At 38.0% G+C, this 21,877-nt stretch overlaps 1 protein-coding gene across 7 annotated transcripts in view; it reads right to left on the reverse strand.

The window, feature by feature from the left end:
* Window positions 1-21,877, reverse strand: part of Mier1 (MIER1 transcriptional regulator) — a 51,688-nt gene that overhangs the window by 14,456 nt on the left and 15,355 nt on the right. For all 7 annotated transcript variants that reach the window (XM_038335460.1, XM_038335467.1, XM_038335462.1 and 4 more), the window contains 5 exons: window positions 18,441-18,586; window positions 8,895-9,056; window positions 8,173-8,305; window positions 6,398-6,462; window positions 3,199-3,271 (listed from right to left, as the gene is read on the reverse strand). In XM_038335460.1, coding sequence (XP_038191388.1) covers window positions 3,199-3,271; window positions 6,398-6,462; window positions 8,173-8,305; window positions 8,895-9,056; window positions 18,441-18,586 — 579 coding nt within the window. The remainder of the gene's footprint in view (window positions 1-3,198; window positions 3,272-6,397; window positions 6,463-8,172; window positions 8,306-8,894; window positions 9,057-18,440; window positions 18,587-21,877) is intronic.

Below are 21,877 nucleotides of genomic sequence, written 5' to 3' on the forward strand. Positions count from 1 at the left end.
GGTCATCAGGCTTGGACCTCTGTTCTCTTGTCTTATGCGTTTTTCTTATGTGTCTGCACATGTGCTATAATCATTTTCACATAAGTCACAACCTTTGAAAAGTTTCAACATAATTTCCAATGTAATAAGAATAGTCTAAATCCCACCAAAATTAAAAAAAAAAAGGAATACGACCTTAAGACAGTGCCTTATGAGAGTTCAAATGACACTGAAACCCCATAAAACTAAGAAGCAACAGCCTCAAATGCTAGAAATATGACAGTTCAGGAGGCATGACAAGTGCTTCCAGGAGCGATTTCCAAACCTGGTTACATCCCAGGGTGACCAGGGTTGAGCAGAGGCCTGCTGGGTCTACTAACAAGGACATGAGGGTGTAAGGACTGAAGCTGAGGCCGGGAAGGTTAGTGGGAAGTGAAATAAAGCAAAGCTTTTGAGAAGTTTGGATGGAAGGTAGAGAGGTATGACAGGAGGCAGTGAGGAAATCCAGTTGAACAAAGTTTGTAAGGCCTCAAAAGACTTAAACATCAACAGAAAGGAAATCACTCGATGACTTTCAAAATTCCTTGTATTGAGAAGAGGAAAGCGTATGGCATCTTATCAAAGACAGACTCAGCAGTCATTAAACGAGACCCCAGATTGCTACTTCACCCCAGATGAATCTGATGAGGCTGGTCAGCGGGCTCTCACACTACAACAGACTTAGAAAAATTCAGAGGAACCAAATCGAATGTGTTATATAAGCAATAAAACCACCAAAACCATCTCCCACACTCTATTACACATAACCATCTCCCATACTCTATTATACATAACCATCTCCCATACTCTATTATACATAATTGGCAAGAACTACATAAAAGAATTAGGAGACGGCTATATATTCTGATTTGAGGAAAAACCAAATATTTGACACAAGATGCTGAGAGCTAGTTACAATGCCACAAACCTCTATACTCTAGAAAAATAGTTCCTAATGAATAAATGTATACTTATACATTGCCAATTTTATTCCATTTTTAATGTCCAAGAAAGAATGTGATTGACTCAGTATGTCTTAGCTATGAAAAGTTATGACATGAGCAATGTCAAACAACACTGGAGCTCACCACAGACACTGACATATTTTCAAAACATCACATCCACATAGCCTTCTAACACACAGCCAAGTGAACTGCTACAGGATGAGTGTTCCTAATCGAAAAATCAAGTATTCTGGATGAAGGCTATTAAACCTGTCCTAAAGGCAGACTACATCTGCTCACTTCCCCATTTTCATCACATCAGAACTAAAACCAGGTGCTGTAGCAGTATGCCTATACTCTTAGGCATTAGGAAACAAACAGCAGGGCTGCCTGAACCCAGGAGTTTGAGAATATCTGGAAACAGTAAGACTTTGCCTAAAAAAAACCAAACAAAACAACAACAACAAAACCTAAAGCAGCCCCTTGTACTAGTGAACACTAACAGGGGGGAGTGGGGGGAACACGGACGGACAGGGAGCTCAAACCCTGTAGCATGAATAATAAAAACTCAGAGACAGATATTGGAGTTCAAGCTGAAGAAGTAAAGTAGCCAAGCCACTAGAGAGAGGTTACCTCTACCAAACGTCAGACAAAAGGGCGATCCTGCAATGTTCTCCAGTCCACACTCCACTGAGTTCCTATCTCTTCCCCTTTATATTCTCATCTCCGCCTAGTCACATTGCTCCTGTCTCCAACTCCCTGGTGCTGGGATTAAAGACCTGTGATTCCAAGTGCTGGGACCACCTTTGTGTGAGCTGTTTCTTCTCTTTTCTTATCTTTCCTTCCTTTTTTTTTTTTTTTTTTTTTTTTTTTGGTTTTTCGAGACAGGGTTTCTCTGCAGCTTTAGAGCCTGTCCTGGAGCTAGCTCTTGTAGACCAGGCTGGTCTCGAACTCACGAGATCCGCCTGCCTCTGCCTCCCGAGTGCTGGGATTAAAGGCGTGCGCCACCACCGCCAGGCTAGAGCTGTTTCTTTTAGACAAATTTAATCTTGTATAGCCCAGGGTGGCCTTGAACTCTTCCTCTGTCTCCTCCTGAGTCCTAAGATTAAATGTGTGTGGTACCATTCTCTGGCCTGTATGGCTTACTAGTCTGGCTGCTTTGCCCTCTGGTCTTCAGACAAGCTTTATTTATTAAACACAAATAATACACCACTATAAAAGCCAAGTTGGGCTACAGAGTGCAAGACCCAACCTCAAGGCAAACTCTAAAAACAAAAAAATAAATGTTCTGTGACCTTTCAACAAAGGATGCTTTTTATCTGGCCAACACCTGTTCAGAAACAGTCTTTTGCTGGACCCTGGGCTCGGCTGGCAGAGTACTTTCCTAGTATGATGAAGCCCTGTGCTGGATCCTCAATAGTGCATAAAACAAGGGAATGGAGGCACAGGCCTATGATCACTTCTATAGAGTATGGTATGCAAATTACATCTCATTAAAGCTGTATATTGATAACCACTTACTGAAAACCAAAGCCGAAATTCTCATATGGTCTGAAGGGGACAGACACTAATGCCACTAACAAATTAAGAGCCAAGGCAAAGATAAGTTTCCACCACTCTCTGAAAAGTGATATTTTTCTGGCCAGGCATGTGACTCGAGCTGAGTCAATAGGGACCTTATTCCAAAACTTGCTGGAGCTCCAAAAGACAATGAGGTCTTCATTTCTTCTTGTTCAGGACTGTGTGAAGTTTAAGACAAGAGTTTCCAGTAGTCATTTTAGGGAGGGCCAATCACTGTGCTTCCTTTACAGTGCCCAGCCCTGACGGATGCACTTCTTTTAGTAGGTTATTTAGTGGCTGCAGTGTCCTTACCATATCTATATGTAATTTAACAGGCCAGGGCTAGTGATGGCTCAGAGGGTAAAGTGCCCGCTGCACAAGCCTAAGAACACGGGTTTAGACCCCAGCACCCTGTGTGAAAGCCAGAGTATCAGTGAGCATCTGTAATCCAGGCACTAGGAGGAATAGAAAGATGCCCCCTGGCCAGCCAGCCAGTCTAGCCAAACAGACCCTGTGTCTCAAGGTGAAAAGCCAACAGGGAAAGGAGCTCAAAAATGACCTCTGGCCTCCACATGAGCACAAACAGGTGAGTGTACCTAGACATGAACATACACCACCGCTCCAAAATCAGTCCATCACATCAAAAGCTCAGGTATGTAACATTACTATAACTCACCTTTTTCATTTTCTTTGTATCTACAAACGCCAACTGGAATCTCAGCTTGAAACATGGAGCCCACCATGATTTCCTATTTTAAACATAACAAAAAGATCTAGTGATACACATCTTATGTTCATGTCTAGCTTCACTATCTTCTTGGGTACACTCACTCTGCTCTCTGTCATAAAACCAATTACCTACCTCATGGCAGAATTGTGAGGATGAATGAGTTAATAATAGCTAGGAGTTTACATAGGACTGGATGGAAAATATTAATAATAATGGATGAGATGTAATGTAAACAACATATACAAGATCTGGAAAAAATTAGTAACAATAAGTTTTTTTGATGAGCTAGTTAAAACAATAATAAAAAAAATCCTAAAAACCAGAAAATCAACTTTTGATGTTTTTAGAGTATCTACACTTATGATTCTTTGCAATGGCAGCATTAGCACCACTAGGGAAATTGTTAGAAATTGAAGTCCTTAGGTCCCAACTTATACTTACTGAGTGGAAACTCTAGTGACAGAGCTCAGTGCTTAGCAAAGGCAATCCTAACTCACACTGAAGTCTGAGAAACAAAGCTTTAAAAAAAGGGGAAAAACATAAAAGATCTATAAAAAGTGTGGCAGGAACTAAGTGGACTCACTTCCAAACCAAGTCTTTTTTCTTGAGGTTAGTGCCTGAATTTCTTTAATACAAAATGAAAAAGACCCCCTTCCCCCAAAAGGCATGAAAATGTCTCTTGAGAAAGGCAACTAGAGATCACCACTGAGGTTTCACATGAAAGGGGGACCATCACAGATGGATCTGACATCTTCAAGTGAAAACATGGACATTAAAGGTATAAACATGTAGCGAAGCAGTGTGGCAAACCCCTTTAATCCCAGCTCTCAGAAGGCAGAGGCAGGAGGATCCCTGAGTTCAAGGCCAGTGTGGTCTACAGAGTGAGTTCCAGAACAGCTAGGACCACACAGAGAAACCCTGTCTCGAAAAAACAAAAGCAAACACCCACCCCCCAAAGGTAGGAACATGCTGCAGGAATGACTTGGGGTTTGAAAACTTCATCTCTACTGCTAGTAACTTCTTTGTTTTATGTTATTGCTTCATGGACATGCTCAATCCAATAAAGCCACTGTTCTACCACCAGGAAAAACCAAACTTTCTCATGGTCAGTTTTCGAAAAGACCATCACAACTTCTTCCGCATTGTTCAGCATTTTCTTAATGGTGTCCACTACAGAGTAACTCTGCTGCCAATCACTATGCCTCTTTTCACTTTATTCACTCACCTCTCACCTTCATCCCAGAATGGATAATGACTCCTTATAGATTCACACATGGCATTCCCCCTTCAATCATCTACACTACACACTCTGGCACCTGTCCAGATGGGAAAGGATTGCATACAATAGGGAAGAGAGTAAAGAAGGTAATGGTTCAACCTCTGATGACTCATTCCTGTAGTGAAATTTCATTTGTATTTTAAAAAAATAGTACTTATCTGAAGGTCAGAAAAGCAAAAAAGCCAGTCACTGGCTCTTACCCATACCTCAGTCCAAAATGGCAATCCTGTTTCCAGGAATCTCAGAATGAGACTGACTGAGAGCTGTCTCCTCCTACTTTGTAGTCCTCTCTAGTGCTGGGATTAAAGGAGTGTACCAACTGGTATCTAAGGCAAACTAGTGTGGCTACTGGGATTAAAGGTGTGTATCAGCACCACCTGGCCTGTAAGGCTGAAAAAAGCGCAGCTGTTTTACTCTCTGATCTTCAGGAAAGCTTTACTTATTTATCAAAATACAAATGAAATATCACTACATATTCTAGTTCCTCCTTCTATAAGGAAACAACAATCTCCTGAAGGTAGTCAAAGTTGATCTTTGTGGCTTCTATTTTCCAACAGGAACAAATATACATGCAGGCAAAACACCCGTATGCATGAAATAATGAAAACAAAACCCAGGAAAAGAAGAAAAAAAACTAAGAGGGTATTATTTTTTAACGAGGAAAGATCAGATAATCATCTTTCACTAAGGAAAACATCCTCCTACAGAAATGATTTGCTTTAACACAGTGTGTACTATGATTTTTTAAGAGGTTCAGCTCCTATGCAATAGTGTAACATGAACAAGGGCCAGACCTGCTTGTTTGGGTTTCTGTCCTGCCCGATACCCCACAACTGTTTATCCCCAAAGAAAATCACACATAGGTCTCTAAAGTTATAAAGCTGATTGGCCCATTAGCTCTAGCCTCTCACTGGCTCTCACATCCTGATTAACCCATTTTTCTGATCTATGTTAGCCATGTGGCTCAGTACCTTTTTTCAGTGGGGCAGATCACATCCTGCTGCTTCGGTGATCTGAGCAGGAGTGGGAGGAATCAACTTCCTCCTTCCCAGAATTCTCCTGTTCTCATTACATCATTTCTACTTCCTGTCTTGTTTTCCCGCCTATTCTTTCTGCCTGGCCAATCAGCGTTTTATTTAAAACATGATTGACAGATTACAGACAATTCTCCCGCACCACTTCCCCCTCTTAAAAAAAAAAAAAAAAAAAAAAGGAAAATATCTATAATCCATATTTTGGGAATGTGGGCGTAGTATTTCAGGCTACTTCGAGCTGGTTGGGGGCACTGATAATCTTATGGGGACCTAAAGAAAATTTAGAGTTATGATCAAGTCCTGACTGAAGTATCCTGTGAGTCTTGATCATCTCAGGCAGCAGTCTTGAACTCAGTACTATGATGAAGAACTCAGTACTATGATTTTTTAAGAGGTTCAGCTCCTATGCAATAGCATAAAATTAAACCCTATAAAATTTAACTGTGTGGTTAAATAAATAATGCTATGTAACATTTTAAGGAAAGAGAACCTAATGTTGCAAGTTTATCTTAAAACTAATTGTATGTTTGTAGAGCAGCCCAACCTAGACCATCAACATTTATTACTTTAGGATTAGAAGATTAGAAATTTGGATTTCTAACATTAGTTTGAGTATCAATACACTCAGTAAAGTCCCATTCTACCCACACTATCATTTTATGAAAAGATATATATATTTGTTAGTTGGATATATTAATAAAGAGCATAAACAAATATTTACAAAATGTTTAACCATCACAAAAAAAGCTAATACACTGACTTTTTCAATACAAATGATTCATTACAAAATATTTTTTGCTTTTAAATATTACTATAAGTTTTGGAAAAATACCTTTTTCCAGTCTTCTGATGGAATATAATCTTCATCTTCTTCAGATTCTTCTTCTATTTCACTATCTACAATACATAAAAGGATGATACTATAAAATGGACTTATCCTATCCATATCTATACATCATATTTTTATACATACCATCAAATATTTAGATATGCCAAAAGGTCTGCTGATTTAGCATATTTTTCATATTTAAAATGAAATAATGAACACTATATTTAAAACAAGGCAAAAACGACAAAAAAAAATTCCCCAAATAAAAGAAAAACTAAACCTCCTAGTCAACTTTCTTCTCAGGAAATGATTTTGTAAGGACACGACAACTTCAGGATTAGTGTCAAAATCATCTTTACTAATGTCTAGTTACAAAGTAAGTTACAAGATAGCAAGTTTTCACATAGTAGACAAGGATTCAGACAAAGCAATGCTGATGGAGGAGGGTCATCTGTCTATGTGTTACTTTCATTGGTTAATAAAGAAACTGCTTGGCCTGATAGGTTAGAACATAGGTGGGCGGAGAAGACAGAACAAAATTCTGGGAAGAAGGGAAGTGAGGCAGACGCCATGCCTCTCCTCTCTGAGAGGGACGCAGGTTAAGATCTTTCCCGAAAAGCCACCACCTCGTGGTGCTACACACATTAATAGAAATGGGTTAATCAAGTTGTGAGAGTTAGCCAGTAAGAGGCTGAAGCTAATGGGCCAAGCAGTGTTTAAGTAAATACAGTTTGTGTGTTGTTATTTTGGGTGTAAAGCTAGCCATACAGGAGCCGGGCAGGAAGAAAAGCAGGCCTGCTCGCCTCATCACTACACAATGCTGTCCGAAGAGTTTTCCTTATAAAACTGGGAAATTTGGAGCAAAACTATAGGGGAAGAATTAGCAGGCTGGGTACATTTTGCAAACCTTTATTCTCCCCAATTTCTACTTTGTTCACACCAGGCAAGCTGCTGCTTGGTTATGTTCATTCAAATGAGGATGACTTATAGGGCTTGGTAGACTGCTTGCCTAACATGCACTAACCACTGTGTCCAACCCCTAGCACTGCATGAGGAGAGGAATAGTGGCACAAGCCTATAATCCCAGCATTTGGGGGGCAGAGACATTAAGATTAGAAATTCAAGGTCATCCTCAGCTATATAAGGAGTCTACCAGAGTTTGATTCTCAGAAACCACAATAATTTAGAAGGAGAAAGTTGACCCTTGTTCTCTAACCTCCACATGACAGCCCTCCACAGTGGAAACTGGTGAACTATATATATTAGCATGTGTTCACACCCCACACCGTTTTTACACCCAGGAGCGACAAGATTAGAGAAGACAACACTACAAATATATAGCTATGTACTGCCTGATGACATCTTTGGTCAACAGACTCAATTCATTTATGATGGTGGTCCTGCCATCTTGAGGTGCTGTGTCCACATTAGTCACACAACCAAAAACTTGATAACCTATTTCTCAGAATGTATCCCTGTTGCTGAGTGACACATGAGTATACATCAAAGATGGTTCAGAATCAAACAAAAACTTCAAGACTACACAAAATAAAAGGAACACACCCATGTTCAGGCTGTGTCTAAAGCAGTCAATGCTGTAATTAATGCATTAAGAACAGGGCCTTCATTTTGATACTCTAGCAACTTTTAACAAAATCCATTTGCCTTTGAAAACAATTTCAGAATAACTGAATTCAAGTATCAATAAAACCATATTAGAATTTTAGGTATTATAGAAGTAAACAGTACACTTTAACTATACCAACGATAATACATACTTGTATCAAAATATTTACATCGACGTGGGCGAATTATTTCCTGAGCATCTTGGGAAGTAGCAGACTGTGAGGGATCATCATTGGAAGACTGAGTTTCATCCTCCTGACCCGATGAATCCTTTGTATTCTCCTCCTATAAAATAAGAAATGTACTTACAATATGAACAATGCTATTGTAGGCCAATAGTCAAACTGTGTTTTAAAGGTAACTATAAGATCATAATACACCCACCAAACACAATGTGATTTCCTGGGATAGCACTTGGGACTAGGGTGAAACTGTAGAATGTCACTTAGAGTTTAGCTAAGGATACTTAGCAGTGTGAGTTTTGGTAAAGGCATTGAGTTACACTGGGTGCAAACTTAATAAAGCAGTGTGGTCCTCTTGTATCGAAGATAATTTTAAAAAATGAATACAGAACTGCCAAACAATCTATTATTATTTTAAAATAACATTTTTTTCAAGTTTGTACAATTTAGAAAAAGCTAAAAGAAATCTAGAATGAAATAGATCAAAATTATCTCACTGGAATGAATTACAAGGGATTTTCAATTTTCATATCACACATTTCTATATTTTTATTTTTGAAATTTAATCTTACCATACAACTTATATTTAGAGCTTAGTACTTACTATCTGTGGTTTCACAAATACAACAGGGCTTTTGGACCAAAAATGTTCCACAAATAAGATGAAAAACAATGAACGAGCACTAACTTACTTTATTTTCCCCACTACAGCCACTGTTGTCATCATTATCAGCATCTTCATCATCTTCACCTTCCTCCTCCTCTTCCTCTTCCTCCTCATCTTCTTCAGGTAAGCGAACAGTGCTGTCATAACCATAGAGGCTGAGAAGCTCGTGGATTGGCATGTCGCCTTCCTGAGTACACCAAAAGAAGTCAATTTTTGAAATCAATAATTTTATACTTTCATGTTTGAATCCACAAATCTATAAATTGACACTTCTTTTTTCTTTGGAGCATTGTGTGGTTTTGTGTCAAATATGTTTAGCATTTTCAAACTACAAGAACTGAAAGGCCAATCTTTTATTCCTATAAACTTTAACTTGTTCATATATTTAATAGTCTGAAATCAATCACAATTTTTGGAATAATTCAGTCTACATACCACAGTTAGCCTTTATATATGATTACAAACAGTACCCTAAATAATTTGAGGCAAAGAGAATAATTGCAAAACAATAAATAAAAAAATGAACAAAAAAAGGAGCATAATTAGAAAATAGCATGTCATCCAATTCAAAAAAACCCAGAAAGGGAGATTAAATTCCCTACTCAGAAAATGCACTGTGCAGGAACAACAGCAATTACATAAAGAATGATACTAGATTACAAAGTCATCTATATTTTGTCTATGGAACTACTGCTTTAATAATCTCATCACATACATGAGGAACATGGGCACAGACATTAAAGAATTTTCTTTTTCAAAATTACACAAGTTACACTATAATACAGTCAGATTTTCATCATCTGGATCTAAAGGCCAATGATTTTATTAGTGTATAAGGCTTTAGCCTAACCTTTTTCAATTCCTCCAAAAGACATATCCACTATGAATAAAATAAGAAATAGCCTTACTTGGGAAAATGAAACCATGTTGTGAAGAAGGCAACCACTAATGAAGTGATGTCAAGCATCAGAAATAATGAAATTCTAATTACAAAAAAGTCAAAGTTTAACCTAATTTATCTCAACATATTATACACACAAACACAAGTATACATACATGTTCTGAGGAAAAACGTGTCAATTCATAATCTACAAAAATGGTGCTCTTTAAATAGAACAATGTATTCTATTGTTTTCCATCATTATGTGCTATACTGATCAACAGAAGCCTAATTTATCAAACATTTTTGCAGAGGGGACATATACAATGGAATGTGTAATGTAAGTTGATAACACAAAGTTTATCTCCCCTCTCTCAGAATCTATGTGGGTAGCTCACAAATGCCTATAACTCCAGTTCCAGGGGATGCGACACCTCTGCCCTTCTTGGGCACCTGCACCCACAGGCACACACCCAACCAACACACACATGCATGCACACATAACTTTTTTTAAAAGAAAAAAATCTAGCAATTAATAATCTATAAATACCTCATAGGAAGAAAATGACATTTGATACTTGTACTATACATTGTAAATCAGCTTGTGATCCTACTTTGGAAGAGACTTCGATTCTGAAGGGTCCAGTAACTGTAGACTCTATAATTTGACAAACAATGGCTATATCTAGCAATCACCATGCTAGCTGAGATACTTAACTGACAGTCATGCTGTGTTATTTTTAAAGTATAACCAAAACCATACTGGAGGTATTGAAAGAATTGGTCCACGGAAATCTGAAGTGTACCAAGGGCACTGAAATTTAAGACTAAGAGTGAGTACTCAAAAAGAACAGAACTTCAATACTAAGACCCAGAAACAGTAAGGATAGAAAAAGGACTATTTCCACAATGTAGCCTCCCTACAGCAACTCCTGGTGGTCAAGCATCTGAGCTGGGTGCTTTTGATTTCATGTTCTCTAAGAGTGAGATCATTCAGAAACACACAATCTCCTCACATTTTTAATAATATCAGATGGTGATATCTGCTTTTATTTTTGTACTAAGGAAGCAAAGCAGAGACATGGCACGTGCTGTTTTAAAAACTTTGACCCCTGGACCTTCTAATTCCAGCTCATGTAATTTTCCTTAAACCCAATGGGCATACCAAATAAGAAGTAGATTCAGCAACTGAAATTAATGAGTAAGGGCCACTAAAGTCATGAGTCAAAATGGAAAAAAAAAAAAAAAAACCACTATCATGGTAGTTTGCAACTATTATTCTTATCAGCTGTAAGAATTCATAAACAGCTTGCTTCATTTTTAGTTCATTTTTGGGGATAATGGATGAGTGTTAAGTGGCAATTTAACAGAGTTCATTTAAATGGCTATACTCTATTTTGAAATCATTTTCTGACTAGACCACAGTACTTGGTCCACTCTACAACATACTGAACAATAGTCTTGACTGTTGCTCTGTCTTATTTATTAGGTCAGCTTGAAGAATAGGATGCTGGTCTTACCCTAGTCTGTCTCTGGCCTAATGTCTTACTTAGATGAGGGATCTCCTCTCTCCCTCTCCCCCCTCTCTCTTCTCTCCCTCTTTCCTCCCTCCCTCCCCCTCCCTCCTCCCCCCCCCCTCTCTCTTCTCTCTCTCCCCCTTCCCCCTCTCTCTTTGAGGTAGGGTTTCTCTGTTTAGCCCTGGCTGTCCTGGAATTCACTCTGTAGACTAGGCTGGCCTCAAACTCAGATCTACCTGCCTCTGTCTCCTGAGTGCTGGGATTAAAGGTGTGTGCCACCACTGCCAGGCTTCTAATTTGCAATTTAAAAAAATTTTAAATAAATGTTCTTCCATTAGTATGAGACAATCTCAAAGGACACTAATTTCATGGGTGTATGATAAGATATTAGCAAATCAGCCTTTCCAATGGGAGAAAATAAAGCTTGAACACTTTTAAAAATCTTTCACTAACATGACAAGAAGCTCAGTTAGCTTACAGAAGGTTAGATGACATTAACTGTATAAAAAGGAATTTCACTTGGAAAAAACAGAGTGGTTAAAACATGGACTGTTTTTCCTCATGTAACACAGATAAGAAGTGCAAGTCACTTCATAAAATATTATTTCTCAAAAATCTAGTAACACTTCCAATACCAGAAAGGGCAGAGACGATTCAAAGTGGTCTCAATACCTCACAAACAGACTCCACTAGAAGAACCAGTGATAAAACTAGCACACAGAGAAAGCCAGCCACTGAAGTCAAATGATAAATGGTTAAGAAAAAAAAGCAAACATGCTTTCCATAGTAAGAGAAGACTTCTCCCCCACCAATATTTCAAAAAGATGTAAGTTATGAAAAGAGCAGTAACAGATTAATCACAGACATAGTGGGCGTTCTGTTTTTACACTTAATTTCTGCTAACTAAATTTCTTAAATGAATATCTCTGATATCTTGTGTGTGTGTGAAGGGGGGCGGCATTCCTAACAACCGATTGGTAGACATCATCTGTGTGTGGGGGCGGGGATGAGAGTGACGTGTGGTGCATGCAGAAGCCAGAGGCCAGAGGACTTTGGGTGGTCCTACTCTATCACGATATTATTGTACTAGGGTCTATCAGTCACACTTATCAGAGAACATGACATTATCATGGTCTATGTTCTACCAGGTATTAAGGGACCTCCTTCAACTTATTCCTGACACTCCAGCTAAACAGTGGCTGTTTTTTTTTACATGGGTGCAGGGATACGAACTACAATTCTTAAGCTTACACAGTAAGTGCACCCCTAACACTGTACTATCCCTCAGGCCAATGACATTTTTAGAAAGACCAAGAAGTTTACAGATTTGCTAGGTCTCTGGGTCTAAGTTAACAGGGAACAGGAGTATCTGGCCATAGGTAATACTCTCATCCCCTTACCTCACAAGAACAAAACTGAGAATGCTCAAAGTGCTGCCTATATTCTCCTTGGTCTGCAACTGGAATACCTCATTAGTACCAGGCAGACATGGATAAAAACATTCAGCTTCCTGTAGCATAATAATAATAAAATTATTAATAATAAAAACCCAGAGTCAGAAAATCAGGTTCATCCCAAAAACCAGAAAAGCAAAGCAGTGAAGTCGCCAGAGAAGTCTCACCTCTACCAAGGCTGGGTGACCACAAACTAAATAGACTAAGCATACTAAGCCTCTCTCCTCACATTTTATATTCTCTCTAGTGCTGGGATTAAAGGCATGTGACTCCCTAGTACTGGGATTAAAGGAGTAAGCCACCACGACCTGGATTTGTTTCTGCATTGATCTTATGTAGCCCAGGGTGGCCTTGAACTCACAGAGATCCATCTGCCGCTGTCTCCCAAATCCTGGGATTAAAGGTGTGTGCCACCACTACCTGACCCTAGTGGCTTAGCTTTGCCCTTCTGATCTTTAGGCAAGCTTTCTTTATTAAAACAAAAAATGTAATGAATAAAAGTTTCTCAATTTGTTTCTAGTATTTCATCAGAATCAGCTAAACAAAAATGCAGGGAGTATATCACATAATGTAGGAATAGCATGATGAAAAGTTGATTTGAAAAAGGAAGCCAATCATTTTAAAAAATCAAAAATTAAAACCAGGCAGTGGTGGAGCACGCCTTTAATCGCAGCACTGGGGAGGCAGAGGTAGGCGGATCTCTGTGAGCTTGAGGCCAGCCTGGATACAAGAGTGAGTTCCTGGACAGCTTCAGTGTTGTTACACAGAGAAACCCTATCTTGAAAAACCAAAATCAGAAATTAAGGTATCATTTGAGCCTCAAATCATAGATTAATCACATGCTATGCACAATACTCACTGACTATGTTAATTCCAGATACAGTTCTGTCTTTGTACTCTCAGAGATTCTAATGCTATCAACAATAGTGATTTCAGAGAAAAAGACTAAAGGATGATTAAAACTTGGCCAGTAGACATAAGTAAATGAGGGTCTATCAGTCACCTAGTCTAGAGAACATCTACCTAACTCACTGGCTTGCTTATTTAATCACATATACTTTCTTCCTTAAAATCTGACTCAGGTTAAATGTCCACCATCCAGATGCAAGATGAGATAAGGGCTGAGTAGATAAGACTAAGAGGGATAAAGACAGACACAAGGTGAATAAAAACAGGTACATTATAATGTGCTTTAGGAAGTAAGATGCATAAACACGATAATAAAAAGTGGGGCAGTCATATCTGTGTAAGCTAAATGGATGTTGGCTGAATTTTAAAAGAACGGGTAATTTAAAAGACAAACAAGAGCTGGAGAGATGGTTCAGTGATTAAGAATACTTGCTGTTCTTGCAGAAGAGCAGGATTTGGTTCCCCACACCCACACAGAGGCTCACAACTGTCTGTAACTGCAGTTCCACAGGATCTGACACCCTTTTCTGGCCTCCCTCCACAGATACCAGGCACACATGGTATAAAGACACACATGCAGGCAAAATACCAAGACACAAGTAAAAAAAAAGACAAACACTGTCTCTGGATTAAAGTCAAGAGAGGAAGATATAAAGTCATCAAACACCGACACACAATAGTATAAGATCAGAGTAGCATCAACGCTCTGATTGCAGAAGAGATGACTCTTCTCTCATGAATGTGGCAGATGCAAGCTTTACAGCAGAGCCATTTGGTGGATGGCTTATTCTTCATATCATCTACTGTACCAAAATGACTTAGCAATACAGGCTCATGAAGAGAGGAGGTAAGTCCTCAGGGACCACATCTAGATTAAAGACAGTTTCTAAGGTAACCAATCACTTAGGGCTAGTCATTGACTAGAAGACAAACTACAAAGAAACAAAGTCAGTAAACTTCTTTTACAACTTCCATGTTGGGGTTTCTTTTATATTTATAACTCAGCCTATGCATACCATCAGGTCCCAAAGAAACTCAGGACAAATGGCTAACTGTAGTGCCTATTAGCATACAAAGTACTTCTCACTCCCTACCCTACCTTAAGGCGGTCGCTTTCCCTTCCCCCAGCTTGTGATTCCCAGATAACCCAGAAATCTCAGTCAAGTACTCTTGGTCCTCTTCTCTTGGCTCCTGGTCCTTTCTGCCCTTCTCTCCTTTCCTCTCTCATATCTTCCCTTCTCTCTCCTCTCATGGACAGGTCTCTTCTGCTGGCCATGCTCATGTTCAGTCTGGACTCTTCCAGATGCCTCTGGCTGTTCTTTCCCTCATATTTACAATAAAAACTATCTCCTCAACCATACCTAGAAGTGGTCATGTTGTCATTTTTAATCATGTATATTGCAAACAAAACAAAACAAAAACCCTCAACCCATCATACATTTTTTTTTTTCTGGAGAATTCAGAGAAGTAACAAAAATAAGAAATTGGGAAACAGCTTTTACAAAAACGTAAGGATATGCACTCAAGAGGTCAGTGCAGGCTTTCTCATGAGCTGCCTCAATCCCTAGACCTAGGCTGTAGTGCTTTACTGGGAATGTGTTCAGTGCTTTACAGTGTATATTAAGGATATTACTAATGAGTCTTTTTCTTCTACAATGCATTTAAATATATATAGATGTAGTTGATACTAATGTTTCTTCTGAATGTAGTGCTACAATTGTGCTCATGATTGGTCTTGTGAGTTTTAAAAGAGCACTGGAAAGGGTTAGATTTCAGTACTGGTAATTCATAGCAAACACATAACTTCATAAACTGTGTGCATGACTTTAACATTCCTATTAGTATTCCACAGTAAATTCTAATTAATTCATCTAATTGTATCAAAGTATTTAAATGTAAGATTTATATGGGGCTGGAAAGGTAGCTCAGTGGTTAAGAGCACTGATGTTCTCCCAAAAAACCCAGGTTCCAGGTTCAATTCCCAGCACCCACATGGCTCACAACTGTAAATCCAGTTCTGGGGAGGGGGTAAGGGGAGAGGAAGAATGAGGGAGAGAGAGAAAGAGAGAGAGGAGAGAAGGGAGGGAGGGGGAGGGGGAAGAGGGACAGAAAAAGAGGGAGGGAAGAAGAGAGAGAGAAGAAAGAATGATAATATGGCAATAGCTGCACATATTAAAGCTCATAGCAATAAAAAGTTTACAATTCAAGTTGAATAAAATTAAAACTACTTTCAAAGTATTCTAATATTTAAATATTTATCTTTGACCTAATTCAGTTGATTTTGATCTGAAAGAACTCAAAGAGGTTAAAGTGAAATGCATTTGTTAAATTTATTACTAATTTATGATTGTCCACAATTACATAAAAACAAGACAGATTTCATACAATGAAAGCTCCAAATGAAAAGCAGCACCGGCCCGAACTTCACCACTGTCTTGCTCCTTTAAAGCAGATGAGCAATCAGTAAGTTAAACTGCTTGGTTCATACCTATAAAGTTTTCAGGATCCAAAAGTTCTAGACATGGAGATATTGAAGCCTAAGACTTTGCTCTATGTGGAAAGTCAGAGGAGATTCTGGGAGGGTACAAGACTGCTTGAGATGAAAACATACAGCATTAGTTCCACCCCTTTTCTTCCTTTCTCTAACCTCTGTAACCTTCAATTACCATTCCCTAGAGAAAAGTTAGCAATGACTGACTGGCTTCTTACTTCTAAAGACTGTTTCAGACCCCAAGTATAACAAGGGCTTTTCTTTTTTTGAAAGGCTGTGAAAAACCAAAATACAATATTGCTGCCTAAATAAATTCTCAAAAAAAAAAAAAAATCAGTTCTCTGGTCAAAGTTAAAAAAATTTGCTAAGGCACTGTGGATAATGCTAGTTTTAGTAGTTAAGCGATCCCAAACAGGACCCGAGAAATAATGAACTAAATAGTATCAGGACTCCTTTCAAATCCCCAACCAAATTCTGAAACACAGATAATTACTATAAAAGAATAATAACATTTATTTTCTCTATAAACACTATCACTGTGTCTGTTTCTTTCTTTCTTTTTTTTTTTTTTTGGTTTTTCGAGACAGGGTTTCTCTGCAGCTTTTTTAGAGCCTGTCCTGGAACTAGCTCTTGTAGACCAGGCTGGCCTCGAACTCACAGAGATCCGCCTGCCTCTGCCGCCCGGCCACTGTGTCTGTTTCATATTTCCTTTATCATGGAGCTAATTGGGTCATACACATAAGTTTTATTTGAGAATACCAGATCCCTTTAAGAAATTAATGAATGTTATAGGTATTATTCATATACATATATACAAATGCACATGAACTGTGATAGGGAAATAAAACTAAACCATACCGAATCGGATATAGCATTTTTGTTTATTTTTTTAAAAACTAATTAGCATATATAAATGGCAACACTAAATCCAGAGAAGGCAGCAGCAAATCCCAGATTGCCAAATACACCTCAAAGCAGGAACAAACTAGCTAATCCAAGAACAAAGGCAGTTGGTAAGGCACAGTGTCTAACAGGCTTTCTGTGGTAAATGGAAACGGTCATATCAAGCAGTTGGCCTTGCAGCAAGATTAAAGAGTCTAGATTTCTTTAGGAGTTATATAGGAGGTTGAAATAAAAGAGTTTGGACTTTAAAATGGTCATTATAGATGCTGCATGGAAATATATTAGAAGAAATATAGTAAAACATGAAATGGGGAAACCAATTAGGAAGTGGTCATAATAGTCTAGAACAGAAAAAAATAGTTACTGAGGTAGATATGGAACAAGAACTAATTAAGAGATATTTCAGTGGAGAGCAATAACAGGCTTATGTAGAAACTCAATGTTTGTAACACAGTTAACACTCTCCCTGGTTCAGACTTAGGCAACAATGTAAATAATTTAAAGTGACAATTTTTATAAACAGAGAAGAAACATGGAAGGAAGGAATATTAAGTATTGTTTTGAGTGTTCACAATTTTAGAGATAGTTGCCAAAATGTTTAAGGAAAATGTCAAGTTGGAGAATGAGATGGAAGAGATCAATCAGAAATGTGAACTAAGAAAAACTGAGCAGAGACCATGAAATAGATTAGAACATACAGCTTGGCAGTTTTCAGAGTTGGTAGGCAGGTGGTTCAACCCTGCTTAGTGAAGATACAGACTGGGAGCCCACCTCTGGGAGACTGGCTTTACTCATTAAGTCTAAAGCACATTCTGATGTAGCTGACCTTTATAGTAAGCAAGAACAGAACAGGTCTGGCAACGATAACCAAGAAGTACAAACACTTAAAAGTTTAGGTAAAGAAGAATGTGCAGAGGATACTGAAGAGAAAACAAGTACAGGGAAAAGTAGATTGTGGATCGAGAATGGTAAGCTCTGTTCAATACCAATGAAAAAAGTTCCCAAGAACGAGAAGGAACAATGAGTATAGAAAGGTCAAAGGTAACACTGATAGCAAGAGGCAGACACAATCTAGAACTTTAATCACAAAGAAGAAAATGACGATGTTTAAGACATTCAGGCTTTGAAGAGGGTAAATAAAAGCTGCAGTAACTAGGGGGGGTAGAGGTGGGAGAATTCCCCAAGAGAAAATTTAGAATCCTTTAATGTCCCATTTCTGAAAGATAAGATGCTTTACCAAAAATTACTACTGGTTCCATTATTTTACACAATTATCTGTTTAGCCTCAATTTCAAATGTTCTATACCCCACCTATGGTTTGGGTATTTAAATTTTCCAGCATTAACAGAGCACCAAAGCCTCCAGTGTCCCCCTCTCCACATGCTGCGCCACTTCACCGCTAGTATAGATCAATTACCCTTGTAAGATCCTCTATTTCAGAACTGAAGTTTGTCTCTCCTTCCATCATTTCTTCTTCTTCTAATGTGCGCTCATCATCAAAATCATGAACCAGCATGTCAGCTGATGGATCAAACTCATGGTCCTCTGATGTTGCTGAGCCTCCTATAAAGAACATTTCCAGACGTATGGTAAACCAAATTAAGTGCATCTTACCAATGTTATTTTAGTATATATGCATTGCTTATTTGAGGCTGAATGTACGTTTAAAAGGACCAGGAAAAAGATAGACACAATAAATGTTTTGCTTTAAAAAATTACTATCTTTACTCATCCCCACTCCCAAAGCTCTTGCATGGAACTACTGTTTGCCATGGCTCACTCCTATATGATCAGTTACACTGTGAAATGGGGGTAGAATATTTGTAACTTAAAAATTTTGCTGTAATCTTCTGAACAGGAAACTCAAGTTATAAAGAAAAAAGAGCTCTGTCAAGTAAAAGTGGTCTTTTTTTGTGGAGGGGGAAAACAAATTAATACTTGAGAGTCTCTCTGGTACCTGATAGTCTGAACAGTCACATACCACACAGAGTGGTTTTTTTCGGTCAATGACAGGCTGTATAGACTACAGAGGCTACACCATACAGGCATGTGGTAAGTTTGCAGAGGTATGCTCTATGATACTCGCTCAGCCACCTGAATTTATCAGAATGTACACTTGCTGTTAAACAACACTCGCCCATCTAGTGAAAATATGCGTGTACTATCGGCACTGCTTTGAAAAAATATTCTAATATTTGAGCAATTATCTTCAACTTATGTAGCTAATCTGAAATAGCTCAGGGGTAATAGGAGTAAAATGTATTAAGAAGATATATAAAATTTTTATCAAAGGCAATACAAGAAACTCAAAGGAACTGATGTATCCTAATCGATATTTAGCCTCGCTTGGGGGGATATTACTAGATTCAATAGGGTTACCATCAAACAGACTGCAAAAGCTAGGAATGTGGGTTTTCTGTAGATATTTCCCACGTTTTGATTACTGCCAAACCAACACTTCAGTTTGTAAAAGCACTATTTACTCATAGACAAGTATGCCATTTAACTTTGAAAATAACTACTTTTTTTTTTTTTAAAAAAAATCAGTTTATTGTAAGGGTTGCACTAACAATCCCCTTACTTCAAACTATGTAAGAGAATCAGTGGGTAAAATGAAGAAACCAGGGCATACTGATGGCTCAGGTTCTTTAGTCAATTCCCACAATATTCAGAAGAATCCCCCTTTTAAATATGTGCCAAATAATAAGCTTGATCATTTGACAAACATTATTTCAATTCTCAAGCAGTGGTATGAAGTGTTATCACTCCATTAAAAGGGGGAGGAAAGAGAAAGAGTCAAGGCTTAAGGACGTAAGTACCAGTTCTAAATACAGCAAAGATGGAATGGAGTCCTAGCTGTAATTTCAGGTCCTGTGCTCCAAACTTCTTAAAAGTCCTCTAAGTATCCTGTCTCAAAGAACACTTATGGAGAGCCTGAGTTAACTAAAATATGTGACCTGCAAGCCCTGATAGGTGGCAAAAAAACCTGAAAGACAAAATTCTTTTTGAGAAGTATTTATAAATGATATTAAATAAATATAAACACCAAATATAATTTTATTTTATACTAGATTTCAGTGAAAATGAGTAATAATAATTATGCAAGCTTCAAAATGATTTATATAAAAAATAGAAAAGCATCTTGTCTTAATTTCTTACAACAGACTATCTTAATTTACCGGTGTTACAGTAGCAGTTGAACTACGGGCAGGAGGTTCCGTGAGGACACAGATAAGGACTGTTAACTTGGGTTTTTAGTGTTGTCATCCCTTTAGTCTCCTGAAACTTTTCCTATGAGACACTTACCAGTCAACAGTGAAGAGTCTCACAGACTATGCTACACTTTTACTGATGTTTGTAGACGGAAAGACTCAAAAACAAACAAAAATCCTGTATTACTGGAGCTAGAGAGAGGGCTCAGGGTTAAGAGGATGAGCTACTCTTGCAGAGGAGCTGGGTTCAGTTTCTAACACTCACCTGGTAGCTCCCAGCCCCCTTTAACTTAAGTTCTAGGGGATTCTTCTTCTGAGCTCCATGAGCTCCAAGCATGTGCACAGTATATACATACACACAAGCAAAACATCCATACATACAAAAAGATTTTATCACCATCCCTCTCTTTGGACATTATTAAACCTAATATAGTTCTTATTGAGTATAGGTATTGCCAAAAATAATTCTGCTAAATTTTAACTGCTCATCGTTATACTCTTATCCACTGAAACACTTCCAAACTCTCTGTACACTGCACCAAATCATGAACGTCATATCACTTACCCAAGATCTTTTAGTTTTTGGCCATCATTTGCAGACAGTTCTCCTTGAAGACCTGTCATCTCACTCCCCCACTACATTAAATGTCAAAGTGTATAAAGGAGTTGCTCTTCTAATTCCAACTCCTTTTCCACATATAAACTTGCAATTTCAACTATTTTCTTGCCTTAAACTGGTGTTTGTTTTATATGGGTTCTAACTACCTTATTTGCAAAAATAGCAAGTAATCATCACATTACTGTCTACCTAATAATGTAGACCCATTTTTAGGACCATTTCCTGGGGGAAGCTCAATAACAAGTACATCTTTTTGCTTTGTAAAAGTTAAGTATCTTGCTAGGGAGTTAAGATAATCACTACTCTGTCATCTACTTTTGAATCATCTTTTTTAAAGGAACAAAGATAACTTTAGGCTACAATGTATCATGTATACCTAGTTAATCACTTAAAAACCTTCCCTCTCCTATAATTCTCACATATAATGGTTTTGTACTATGCCTGCACATTGGATGATGCTGAGTCTATAGATGAGTCATTTAGCAAAGTTATGTGACTATGACTGCTAGCTATGAAGAGCAGCCTTTGACAGTTAAACAGTATTTTTTCATGAGTCCTTTATCCTTAATTCTATCAACTTTAGTAACTCTCTATAACTGCATAGCAACAAATGCTCCTTCTGCCAAAGGCCCTAATATTTATATGCTTGTTGATGATTGCCTTGAAAGAAACTCTAAAGCTTAGTGAATCTGCAACCTTACATGCAAAAACACAAGGAATCCATTTTCTTTTTTATGCAAATTTATTTCTGAAGTTTTGAAAGAAAAAAATACTGGAAATATTTCTATACCCTATAAACAATACAGTGATTACACTTTTCTGATCTCATGTAACTGCTAACTCCTATCATCCTGAACTCATTTATAAACCACAAAGTTAAAAGAAAAAAGTTACAAAGACCAATATACTTTGTCATACTGGAAAAAGAAGACAAACTCTCTTTAACTGATAAGAGCAACTGTAAAGTCGATACTCAAGTTATTTGTACTTTAATCCAACCTATAGAACAGAACAAGTTATATC

This window comes from Arvicola amphibius, chromosome 6 (genome assembly GCF_903992535.2).
Source record: "Arvicola amphibius chromosome 6, mArvAmp1.2, whole genome shotgun sequence".
Taxonomy (NCBI): domain Eukaryota; kingdom Metazoa; phylum Chordata; class Mammalia; order Rodentia; family Cricetidae; genus Arvicola; species Arvicola amphibius.